This window comes from Nicotiana sylvestris, chromosome 8 (assembly GCF_000393655.2).
Source record: "Nicotiana sylvestris chromosome 8, ASM39365v2, whole genome shotgun sequence".
Taxonomy (NCBI): Eukaryota; Viridiplantae; Streptophyta; class Magnoliopsida; order Solanales; family Solanaceae; genus Nicotiana; species Nicotiana sylvestris.
In genome coordinates, this window is record NC_091064.1 from 105,220,024 (window position 1) to 105,233,371 (window position 13,348).

The 13,348-nt window shown below is 35.0% G+C and overlaps 1 protein-coding gene across 1 annotated transcript; it reads right to left on the reverse strand.

Moving 5' to 3' along the window:
- Positions 1–783: 783 nt before the first annotated feature.
- Positions 784–11,688, reverse strand: LOC104220660 (arabinosyltransferase XEG113). Its single transcript, XM_009771552.2, has 13 exons — positions 11,221–11,688; positions 8,889–9,185; positions 8,576–8,781; positions 6,832–6,937; positions 5,197–5,453; positions 4,888–5,023; positions 4,019–4,113; positions 3,870–3,923; positions 3,445–3,558; positions 2,385–2,483; positions 2,183–2,299; positions 1,392–1,478; positions 784–1,276 (listed from the first exon to the last, which is right to left on the reverse strand). The coding sequence occupies exons 1-13, from the start codon at positions 11,393–11,395 to the stop codon at positions 1,109–1,111; spliced, it is 1,911 nt and encodes a 636-aa protein (XP_009769854.1). The 5' UTR covers positions 11,396–11,688; the 3' UTR covers positions 784–1,108.
- Positions 11,689–13,348: the final 1,660 nt, after the last annotated feature.

A 13,348-nucleotide genomic window follows, 5' to 3' on the forward strand; every position in this document is an offset into this window, starting at 1 on the left:
TCAGAATTATAACACTTTTAAGTTACTTGGTTTTAAATTAATAATTTGTATATATTCATTGAATTTTTTAATATAAATATAGGATTTGAACAAAAGTTATTGGGTTCGGACGAACCCGCAACCAACATTGTGACTCTGCCTTGCTTGGTGTGCTATTTACAAATGGAAAAAGTATTACATAAGATAAAATTGAGAAGTAGAATGTTAAGATTGACACATCTTAAATAAAGGGAAGAATTTCTTAAAATCTAAATTAAATTTTCTTATTATAACTTTTTGAATAGTTGGAAATTATGTCTATTTGCTAAGATAATGTTAGGTCATTGAGTAGTTGTTGTTGTTGTTATTATTAATATTATTATAAAAAGCAGAAATGCACGAAGGGACGTTTTCAACTCACAGTACAAGTTATAACCTAACTATTGAAAAGAAAATTTTGTGAGGCGTATAAAACAGTCAATTTAAAGCATAAAGTGTTCAAGGGATGGTCTTGGAAAAACATAAAGGCGCATTAAATAACTTTTTTGTATGGTAGCATAATAAGTTAGGAAAGTAGACTATTTTATGAGATGGGTTAAAATGAAGATTCTTTTTCTCCCCACTGCCATGGTTGAACTGCTGATTTGTTGTTTTGTTTCAACAGTATAAACCCCACTGCATCAGCAGTAACAAAAGTATGTTCTCTCTAACTATTTTCATTTTTTAGATGAGATAATCACATAATTCAACATGGATAGCACTTTCTAGCCTATAAAACAGAAATCTTATAGCCTGAGAAAAATGTTACAGAAAAATTTACACTGCTAACTTCTGAGTTCTCAGGAAGGAAAATTGCTCAGATCAGGATCATACATTCATCTTATTGTACTTCCTATGTCTGAACAATCAAAATTTCTTGCTTGTACACAAAAATAAAAAAAGCAAATATTTCCATCCTAATCAAGGACTGATCCTCCATACCAAGCCTATGAAATAAAACGTACATTCTCTATGAAACATTGTTACAGCCCTCTCGAAGTGCAAGATGTTAAGAGGCATTGGAACAGAATTTTACACAGTTCTGAGGATGGTATTACTCATGGAGTCCAAGCTTGATGGTCAAGAAGCCTCACCAAGGCGGATGATCATCTTCCGTAGAGTTGGGAGCTGCTGCTTTCCAACCAGGTTTCTCATCCCAATACATATCATAGTATATATGACCTGGTGTGTGATTCTCCACACAACACCAAATGCCTACATACCTCTTGACACGGTTCCTGAATCGTTCTTCCCTTGTCTGTTACAAATTCATTACACATTATTGTTGGTTTCATTTCATCAAAAACTAATATATAAAGACTGAAAGGGAGGGAGAAAGGTGGGGGAAGGAGACAAGAATGAGGGGATATTACCTTGTCCGTGAAACCATCAAAGGCATCTTGCATTGATGAGAACTGGATTACTTTCACATCGTTAAACTTGGAGAATACCGTCTTCAACTGTTTATAATAAACAAAGTTTAGAACTTAAATGGCTATTTCTCTTTGGTGATACTAATACTTTCTAAAAGCACACGAGGAGCTCATTGAAGTGTAAAGTTTTAGAAGACTAACATTTTTTTTAACGGTTAGAAGACTATAACATTATGTTGCTGTTTCTACCCTCCCCTCCTTTTCCCGAGTACAATGAATGAGGTTCCAGGGAAGGCCAAAATAAAGGGAAAGGGAAATGTATTTCTTGGTAAGAATTGAATCACTGGCTACTCTAGGGTGGGTGAAGTTGCCAGCCATTGAACCAGATGAAATTCCTAGTTGTTACTATTCAAACTTTCTAGGCATCAGGTATTACTCGTCACTTATATGCCAGTTATTTTTTGGGGTGTCTTCTCATTTATGCTTCAGTAGACATGTTTCATTTCTATGGTAGTACTTGGTTTTGTAGCAATGGGAAAATATCTAATCCATCACCAACTAGTTCAGGTTTTACTGAAAGGAGCAAATTTACGACATCAATTTGTAAGCACTGTTGTCAACTACTTTGTGAAAGTTTGTCTTCTTGCCAATAGTAGTAATCTGTTTCCGATAAGAAATCAGAATTACTAAGACAAGAGAGGGTTGATCCAGTTATAGAGCCCTCCAAAAAGTGGTATAAGGGGATGGGTTGACCTGGTCCAAGAAAAAGGGAAGAGATAAATCAGAATTACCGTTTCTTCATTAGTGTGTCTGGGAAGTTTGAGAACCCCAGTTTGACTAGTACTGTTAACCTGACAGCCCAGTGACCCTTCTTGGCAGAGATGTACATCAAGCCACGACCTTTTCACCTGAAAGAATAACAAGAGAGAATTAATCTATTTAGTGTATGATGCAAGCTTCTAGAGTAAACAAGGTACGAAGCTAATGGAACACCTCCTGTGGCATTGATGGATTCTCGAATAATGAGTACTCCCTAATACTGATTCCAGGTCCAAATTCCTCATCTGGCATTTCCTTCAACATCACATTAATCTGTACCAAAAGATAGAAGATCAAGAAAGGTGAAGACTCATCAGTATCCATCTCATCGTTGACCTTTATAAAACTTCTGGACAGTGAATTAGAATGCAGAGAAGTGCACTTCAGGTCATAAATGCAAACATCAAAAGAATAACTGCTTTCTCCTTTAGAAATAGTAAGCTCTAGAGGAGAAAAGAAAAGTTCATAGCAATGACATCAAATGATATTTTACTGCGATACGATTTACACAGTTGACATTTGGAAGGAGTATGTTAGTAAAGATATACAGACAATAATGACCCAAAAACTACTGAAAGAAAACTGAACTAGAAAAATATTGACATATCAGAACACAAGGAACCTTCATTAACCTTTGGTTATTTTGGCAGATTTTATATATTCTTTAACCTTTGGTCAAAGAAGATAAAATTTGCTAATATCTGACAACACTATTTTATGGTATCCATGAAATTGGACCTATAGAAACTTAATAGTCCTAGAGAGAAATTGACAACTGTTAAAATCTCGTGAATATTCTAGAATATTGTAAATATAGTTTAAAGCTTGATTTGCTCCCAGTGACTATATGGTGTAATTATGTATTGATTTTCTTTCCTTCCTTGGGGCATGTAAACATAGTTAAACCCCATGAGGGAATAATCAAGCTATGTTCTCTCTCAAATTCTCTTCTTTCTCGTAACAACATTATATTCTGGACTATTGACATATTTCCTTTACTCAATGGAGAACGATCGAACAGACGTTGAACTTCTATTCAAGCCACAGGTATCAAAACTCCAGAAACTCCACATTCACATCTCAATGTGATCTCACGCACACAAAAACGAATGTGAAAGTAATTCATCGCACAGAACTATTTTTCCTTTTAGTAATTTCTTTGCTTTAGTCACAATTTTCTTGTCATCAGGTGAGGACATTTAAATAGTCCCAGTTTAAAAAATGAAATATGTACCTCAAAAACATGATCCAAAGGACAAACAAAAGGTTGCCTTGTCAAAGAACCGTCCAGAATACCAGGATGTCCAAACCACAACCTATCCAACCTGCACCACAGCGGGGGCATTACCTAAAATCACAAAGAACAACATAAATCACAGTTTATGCTTTTTGCGTAACAATGAAAGAAAAGGTAATTGAACAGCCTTAATGGTTAAAGGAACAAGGACGTCGGATCATGTCAAAACGCATCCAAAGTTCAGAGATGCTTCTGCCATGCTTATTGGCCAACGTATTGTAATTCATTGCATGAAGTATCCATATAAAGGACAAATCTTTTATCTTCTCATCTTATAGCTCACTATACGTGGCAGAAATGCAAAGTTCACAAATACATGAAGCATGTAAGCTAATAAGTAAATGATCAGGGTAGTATCTCACCAAGGTACGATTCAGCACCGAAGCAACAGCAAGCGCAGTCCTTATTTGTTTCATCTAGGGGATAATAATTCAATAATCATACTTCAAACATGCAACACAGTCCATAAAATTGTAGATAAAACAGCAGAGTGGGGTTGGCTACTGCTTACCTGATAATTAACAAGAGCAAAGTGTGTATCTATGGAGTGCACTCCATCCAGTAACAAGTTCTTGGGGATTGAAGGCTTAAAAGTCAAAAGCCCTCCTGCACAAAGGATTAATTAACACACACCAAAGCATACTTATTTATTTACTAAAAAAAGGGAATTATTACACCAAATTCATTGTTAGTAAAATTTGGGATATATTTCCAATAAATACTGATCTTGATCTAAGCAATATGATTTATTCATTTAAAACACAATTACTTCTTTCAACATTAAGGGGAAAAATTTATTTGGAAGCTCACTTGTCTAAGCTTCATTTTCAAGATTGGAAAGTGTACCAACTTCTAAGGCCAAAAGGAACCTCATTCTTGATCAAATTTTGCTTAAAACTACAGTCAAGTAGCGGTTTGTCATCCAAAATATGTTGTAATTTACTAATGTGAAAAACGTAGAATATGGGTCTAAGATGAACTTAATTGGAGCAGCACGGTCAGTGAGGATTCATAGCCAACCCCAACTTGCTTGGGATTGAGGTATAGTTATTATCGTTGTTGTACAAAGATATAGGCATAACTGCATCTGTCCAGTCAGATATTGGTTCATGACTTTCGACAGCTTCCATCATCTCAAAGTGGTTGTTGGATTCGTATGGGATCTAAAGCCAGGTTGGAAGTAAGCTATTCACTTTTTCTTCAAGTTACACTAGTTAGAAAGTCCAATGAGCAGGCATAGAAGATGCAAAAGCTAAAGAGAGACATCTCCGAGGGAGACTAGAAACTTGCAAAAAGAAAGAAGAGGAAAATTGAATGCTGAGCCACTGCTAGAGATATAAGAAAAAAGGAGATTAGAATGCTAATATGGGTAAAGAAAACCTGGTGGATCATAGTATTCGGGTGGATCATAGAACACCATGGCTTCACGCAATCGGTGACGCTTTCCTTCAGTTCCAGCATATTGGAATGTTGTATGTACAGCATAAGGCTGCAATCTTAGATGTTGAAACATAGCCTGCAACAGCAAAAGGAGCATTAGGAACATTCTGCAGTTACCATAGTCAAAATTCAGGAGTAAGCAGCTATTTCTGAGAAAAACTTAAGAAAGATTAACATTTTCATCAAAGTAAACAGGATTTTAATATCAGGATGAGAAAAGAAATAAAAAATCTCGAAGTGAGGAATTACCTGGACGAAATAGGTGTGCCCACTACAAAAAATACTTGCTGGGAGAAGACCAAGCTTGAGATTTCCATCATAAGCATAGACGAGCCCACTGTCATCATCAACAGAAGGTCCCAACTGTCTGCGCACAAGTTCATTGAAACCATTCTGATCCCATATCTTGTCGTCAGCTAAAATCATTTCTTTCCATTCCCTGGCCAGTTTCTTAGAAGACTCAGTGGCCCGCCAGTGGAAGATTCCAATATTATAAGCAGCGCCAACTATGCAAGGAACACATAAACTTCTTATTTAACAGAATGACTGATGAAGACGTCCTAATGCCCAAATAAAGGAAGAACAGTAGGTTCCCAGACCGTGGATATATAAAACAACAAATAACTGTTTAATGACCCATCAACTATAACAGTAACTATGATGTGCCCAGGAGAAGTGAAGTATCGCAGACTGCAGAGAGATTAGTTAACACGTAATGTTAAGCGTACTAAGAATTCTTTTTCGGTAGGAGTCCAATTCTCTAATTCATTTTAAGGAGTCCGATTCTCTAACTCCATGCATATGGCTTCACCCTACCAATAGACTTCCCCACAGACAAAAAAATAAATTCACAGTTTAGAAAATGTTTGGAGACAAGGTCTCCCAAGCAAATGTTTGGAGAAAAAACACGGACCTCCATTAAAATGTGGAGACAAAAATCACGATTGACACTAAAGATTTGTATCTCTCCATGTCTACAAATTAGTCCAAGCTCACTAAAGCTTTTCGCCTTCGCTTACAAGATCTCGGAACCGGCTTTAGAACAATGATCTTCGCACGCAGTTGCATTTAAAGATCATTCTATGCAATTCCATCCAACGTACAGGATAGTACCATTTATAGAATCCCAAAGCCACAACTTGAAAACAAACAATGAAATCTAAGCATCTCAGGAAACTATAATTTCTTGTGCATCAAAAGATCATTATGAGTCTGTTGTGATGCATAAAGTGGAGCATAAGACACGTTATGAGTTTCGCACTGAAGCCTTATAAGAACCACAGACCGACAGTAGTCAGAACATATTCAGATTTCAAGTGGCTTGCTCTCTAAGCTTCCTTAATTGCACTCAGCAAGACTAATCACCTTTATACACAATATCCCTCTATAATGAATAGGTCAATGATTTCAGTGGATGCCAAATCAAAAGCAAAAGCTACATCTTCCACGTTGAAAAGGAAGGATGCTGCTTCATTTAGCTATGGAGCAGTATAGAAGTGTAATGTCACTGGTGATCAAACACTTGTATTCCATAGCTAATAAGATATCAATCACATACTAATAATCCACTTTAAAATACATGATCTGCTTCATATTTTACTCAATGTAATAGTGATGAACAGGAAAGGTCTAGACAGTAAGTAAGCACACACTTTGGATAAAAACAGAACAAAGCTGTTCTCCATCACAAGTAACACCCTCGTGATTAGTGAGCTCCATTAAATCTAAAATCTAATATTACGCCAAGCATGAAAATGTCTTGGAACCAACTTATCTCCATATAACCAAAGAAGTTACAGATAATAAAGGATGACATAAGAACAATTTGAAGTCATATGGTGATTCACCATCCTTTGAAAACCTTTGTTTCCATCGAAGTCTTACCTTGTTGCCACATGTCCAATCTGTCATCGGTAACTGTTGGTACAACTTGATCAGTAGAGGTCAATACATCTGCTTCAGGGAAACGTGCAATATAAGGAAGAGGATTCTGTTCATTGAACATAGCATGCAGAATTTGGCATTAGAATTGGCAAGTTGAAGATAAAGCAACACGAAAATCCAACTTATCAAAAGAATTTAAAAAAAATTAAAATAAAAAGAGCGCAAAACAAGAATTCCTCAAAGCACCTAGAGAGAGATACAAGCTAAGCAGTCAATAACTTAACAGCAAGAAAATATGAGAGGATGCAACAATAGGAAAACACTTAAGAAATTTTTTTTTTTGATGACCGAGAAATCCGTCCGGGGCCGATCCTTTGGACCAACCGCAGCCTTCGAAATTCGGTGGATAATGGGCCCGTCCCTCTACCCTTCTCCACTTAAATACCAGGCTTTGCTTTGCATGGTGTGGGGGCTTGAACCTGTGACCTAAGACACAAATCCACCACCCTTTGCCACTTGAGCTAGGCCCTGGGGGCAAACACTTAAGAAATTAGTGTACAGATAAAATAGAGAAGACGTTAACAGCTTGAGTAGAAATAGTACACGAAGTTAGATTCCACAGGTAATGAAGGTTCTGGTACATGGACTCAGAAACACCAACTTCTCCCCTCTTACACCAAATTACACCAGCATTCCCCAACAAACATATAGTAAGAAAGAAGGTCATTCAGTTAACTGGAAAAGTGCTAGCTGAATAAATTGATTATTCTCCCCATATTTAGATGACATGCCACTAATAATGCACTAAAAAGCAAAGAATCAATATATTTGCAGACAAATTTATATCCATATAAGGAATGACTGCTGATGCTGGAAGTATGCAAGGAAAGAGCGAGTATCTTGTCTTCTAGAATTTGAGGTCTCTTATATTCACTAGACTTCCTAACACAGCTAGTCTGATCTAGCCTAACTTTACCAAGTTATAAATCATTAGATGTAAGAAATAATTTTTTCGAGTTTACAAAGCTTTGCAGTGTTCAACAAGTTTTCTATTTTCTTACTTCATCTGGAAGGTTAATAAACTTGCAACTAAAAATACTGATAAGTTGCTTTCAATTTGGTCTGCTCCAATATTCATACAAAAAAGGAGGTGGTAAGTATAAGGTATCCGTGTTCTTTTCCAATTAAATGATGGAGATCATTTTTCTTCTATTGATATATTATGGTAGAGTATTATCAGTTGATCATCATGAATATTAGGTTTTCATCTTGATTTCATATGGTGCCTGAGGCAATGTCATTTTCGTGTTTCACCTAATGATATTCAGTGCAACTCCGAAACTGCATTTCTATTTATTTATTTTTTTGGGATTAAGTATTGCCTTTTCTGCTTCTTGTCCCACTCCTTTTCTTTGCAAGAGAGGGAAAGAATGAAATCCTATACTTTTGAACACAAAAATAGTCTTTTTTTTTTTATGCACCAACCCTGAACTCTTCAAATTGAAGTACTACCCCATCTAGTTAAACAATTAACAACTCATAATAAGACCTAAACTTTCAATTATCCAGAAGTTCTCATATATCAGCTGGTTTTCAAAAGATGGGTGAGTAGATAAGCAAATCATTAACTTTAACTACACCAATTAAATAGTCATAATAAGACCTAAATATGCTATCAATAACCAGAAACCCTCAAAAATCAGCTAGGATTGAAAAGACAAGGAGTAGATAGCCAAGGCATTACCTTTAACCACACCATATCGGTATCACACATTAGGAGTTCAAAGCCAAAAGGTAAGATAGAATCTATGAGTACAACTTTCTCTCTCCCCATTTTGTGAAATGTTGGTGAACCCCATCCAACATCTACAGTGCTCATATGGCTACCCATATCAAAAACTGGTACTCCTTTCCAATAAAGAGCCTCTAATAGCTTTGTATCCATTGCACCTGACAATCACAGACTTAGTGGTTTTTTCACAAATCAAGGGATCAAAATATTACCCTCTCTATCAACAAACAGAGTTTATCGAAAGACAAATACATTTATCACTTACCGACGAGAAGGTTTTCAACACCCATATCCGTCAAATGTTTAACCCACGTCAAGATAAAATCCATGAAAGCATAGTTACCAAAGGTCACAACTACAACATTGCCTATAACTCTTTCCTGAACCAGTTCTTTTGATAATCTGAAACTTTCTAAATCTGGCATCTTTGAACCCGCTGGGGGAACTGTCCAAATTGCCTTCAATAATTTGCTTTGAAGCTGGGGATTCAGTGGTGTTGAATGACCATCTGCTTGTAGACGAGAAAAATTTGATGCTTGACTAGAAGGTTCTGCTTCTGCATCTGGAACAGAAATTCATTGCTTTGATTTTCTTTTGTACAGTAGAAAAAACTAAAAATAGGCAGAGGAGAGGAAGAAGAAGGAAATACAGATTAAACTCGTTATAAACATATCTAGCACAGACAAAACACACACATGTTAATGGAAGGTAAATTGAAGAGAACAGCAAAATTCAGGCATTTGAGGTGCTCTTATCTCTTGTTGCCTTCTGGAGATGATTCTCCAGAAACCTCAGTCATATGATTGGCAGTCATATGTTTCCCCCTTTTTCCTTATAAACACAAAGAATAGACTTCAAAGTTAATCAAATAAGCAAGCCTACTAGCCATTACCCTTGTAGGAATGCGGACAATTGCTGGACGACAATCACCACTAGAGGACCGCAATTCAAAGCAAGCCAAACTACTACAGAGTAAGGAATGAAATACTCATAGCAATAGGCTCCAATTGGATTAACAAATTTGGAATCTATTGCTTGCAACTCTTCTCCACATATGCATCTCACAAGAGTTCCAAATGTGAATGGTCTTCGTAAGGCTATCGCCGAGAAGTCATGCATCATTTATACAATACAAATTTAGTACTTGGAAACTAATAGAATCCATCTGCATGCTAACACTGTATTTGGTTAGGATAGAAAAGAGAAGGAGCTGGCGAATGGAAGTAGAAGTAATGGGTACAGGTCACTTCCTCCTATGTTAAGGAAGTAAAAGACAAGGTGAAGTAAAAGAAAAAGGGTTGAGTACCCTTCCACATCAACTTCTACAATCTGTCCAAAACTAAACGAAAAGGAGGAAGTATATTACTCTTCTTCCCTTCTCAGACATACAAAAAATCATAAGTAATCATCAATGCTTCACCTCAGGGAAACAAATCAGTTACTTTCTCTCTCCCTGCACTCCCCCTCCCATTATAGGAACCAAACAATGGTAGAAGACGAAATTGATGAGACAGGCTTCGACCTCAATGTACACACTTTTCATACCCAAGTCAACTTGCATGACAAAAAAGCCAATGCCAAATTAAGATAGGTGAAAAAATGAACCAACCCTCCATACTCATTAGTGAAGCAGTGACATAAATCAGTCACAGGAAAGCTCAAAATTGAAGCATCAAATGCTGCTTGGATACAAAAGCTAATCCAAACCAATTCGTCCAACACAGACATAAAACACTGTCACGATGTTCCATTTCTTGATCCAACATTGTGTCCTCTTCTTCCTTCTTATTTCTTTATATTCAGCTCCACGAGTGCAAATAATTTGCTATCATACTTCAAGATGTTGGGACTAGTTCTCATAAACATTCTACCTTCTCTAAATATCTTCACACAAAGAAGACAGAAACCAAGGGAAAGAATAATGCTCGTGAATGTACAAATTTCAGAATCTAATAAAAGTAGAAAAGAACATCTTTTTTCAAGACATAACCAATGTTAACAAATTAGGTAAACCATTGCTAAAATGAAAAGGCAGTGCAAAAATGCAAGCTTCTTTTTTTTTTTTCTCTAGACACCCTGATACACCTATAAACAAACACAAACATACAAGTATTGTAGAAAGAAATCCGAACGCAGATATCTATTCTTAAGTACAATGATCACCAACCAACTCGAATGTCAAACACCCCACTGCACCACGCCCCACCCCACCCAAAAGAAGAAAAAAAAGCTCATAAAAGCAAACCTCAAAATCTTATAAAGTAGAAGGGGAAAAAACCATTCTCATGACATAAGCAGCTAATTAACAAAGTTAATGAACCATTAATGGGTTAAGTATATACAAAGTTATAGAGTGTAAAGATTTTTTTACACTATCAATGAATTTTAACATATGATAGCAGGTCAGTTAATATTTTTGTTAGATTACCAACTAATGCTTACGAAGAGATTTACCTGTAATTAACAATAAGTGGCCTGATTATCTAGATAATTTTACACCGTTAGTGCATAGAACTTAAACTCATAGAGATATACGCGTAACTAAATTAGAAAAGCATGAACCCAAATGCAGATATGTATATTGTTGAAGTAAGTACCTGAAGAAGCAGAAGGAGCAATAGAGAGAGAGAAGGTGGAGGAATGAGGAGAAGAGTAAATGGCTGAAAACACATAAACAGAAGAGAATACTATCCCGATCAACACCGTTGCATAGATCGTCATGAACAATGGCTTGGAATTCGCCATTTCCTTAAATGGATTGTTCCAAGCCATAGTTTTTTCACTATTTCTTTGAAAATCCCCCAATCCTCCTACTTTATACCATTTTTGTCTGATAAAACAAACTGAGGAAAAGAAATATATGTTTGAATTATCAATCTAGCTGTGTAGCAGAGTGTGGCAGGCAGCCTTCAAAGTCAACCGCCACCAGGCTGTCTGAAACCCGAATCTGTTTGAATGAAAAGAACTTTAATTTGGAAAAATGAAATTGGAAATGTATAGATTGATTGATTGATTAAGTAGTGATAATTGGATTAAGTAGAAATCGTGCTGCTAGTGGACTTGTACCTGGATCTGTGGCTTTTTTCATTTATATTTTTTTTATTATGACAGATATAACAAAAAACAAAATTGACCACAGCAAGTGGCGATGACAGACTTTTCTTTTTTGGAAAGAGAAGGTGAGACTTAGCTAGTGTTTGGACATAGTTGAAACTTAGAAAAAATAATTTTTGAAGTAGTTTTGAAAAATAATTTTTGAAGTAGTTTTGAAAAATTTTGGACATGCATTTTATTTGAAAAAAAATTGAAGTTTTGTGAGTAAGAACTTGATTTTCACCCAAAATCTACCATAAACTAGATTTTGAAAACTTAAAAAATATTTTCAGAAATTTTTCAAAAACAGATCACTAATCTATGGACAAACAATGTTTTCAAAAAAAAATTGAAAAAAACTTGCCAAAATATATGGCCAAACGGGGGCTTAAAACATGGGTGGTTTATACTTTTAAGAGAAATTTAGGAGATAAAAAGTGAAAAAGATAGGGAAAAGAGAAAAATACCAAATGAAAAGCTATAGCATATTTCGCCAAGCTAAAAAATAAGCAACTTTGAGAAGTGCTTTTCTCAAAAATACTTTTTAATGAGAATTAATTTGTGTTTGGCTAATTAATTTGAAAAACACTTTTGAGCAGTAATTAGTGTTTGGCTAAACTTTTAAAAAGTGCCTCTAAAAACCCGTTTGACCAAGATACCAAAATGTATTTTTTTTGAACAGTACTTTTTTTAGAATTACTTTTTTCAAAAGTGCTTTTGAAAAAAAAACAGTTTGTGTTTGACCAATTCATTTAAGAAGTACTTTTTGCAATATTTGGTAAACAAATTGTGTTTGGCCAATCTTTTTAAAAGTGCTTTTGAGTGTCAAATTACCAAAAAAGATAGTACCAAGGTCTTCTAATTTTTTAAAGAGAAAAATGACTAAAATATTTATCATAGGAGTTTTATTATTTTTCATTTTATTTAATTAAAATATAAAATATAAAGTAAACAACATATTAAAGATTTAAATCAATTTTACATATATAGTCATACCAAAGCATATAATATTATCTAGTATAATTACTTATTCTTACATGATGATTTGAATAATCAAAATACATCATTCAATATGAATTAGAAATCTATTCGACAAATCACTATATATTAATAATCTACCATGAAATAATAAGTAAAACCACTCACACATGATAATATTTCTCAATAATTTTATCACTACTTCTGTCACACAACGCCTTCATATTAGTAGAAGACTTGCCTTGCATTTCTAAAGAAATATCAGAAGGCTCATTTCCTTCCTCGATCTTTGTAGTAATGTCTACATTAGCATAATAGTTGAATTCCTTATCCACAGAAGAATGTCGTCGGATAAAATTATGTATAGTCATGGTAGTTGTAACTAGATGATTCTATGTATCAAACTTCAAAGATGGCATTGAGCGTAAAATAAAAATAATTTTAAATATATAAAATAAAAAAATTCATAAAAAAAAATTGTTAAGTATGTTTAAATTCAAATTCAAAAAGAGTAACTAATTATTAACAAAATATAATGTATAATTTAATTTTAAAAAAATTAAATTTAAAAAGACACTAATTATTACCTAACCTTACTAACTTTGTCCTAAATGGCCAAGTGGCCTATTGTGAGACTGCCACTTGGCTTAATGT

Coding starts and splice junctions, on each gene's coding strand:
- LOC104220660 (XM_009771552.2), bottom strand. CDS start 11,395: ATGGCTTGGAACAATCCATTTAAGGAAATGGCGAATTCCAAGCCATTG. Junction 5,454..6,831: donor ATTGGACATGTGGCAACAAG/GTAAGACTTCGA, acceptor TTCCTTGCATAG/TTGGCGCTGCTTATAATATT. Junction 2,300..2,384: donor ATCCATCAATGCCACAGGAG/GTGTTCCATTAG, acceptor TTATTCTTTCAG/GTGAAAAGGTCGTGGCTTGA.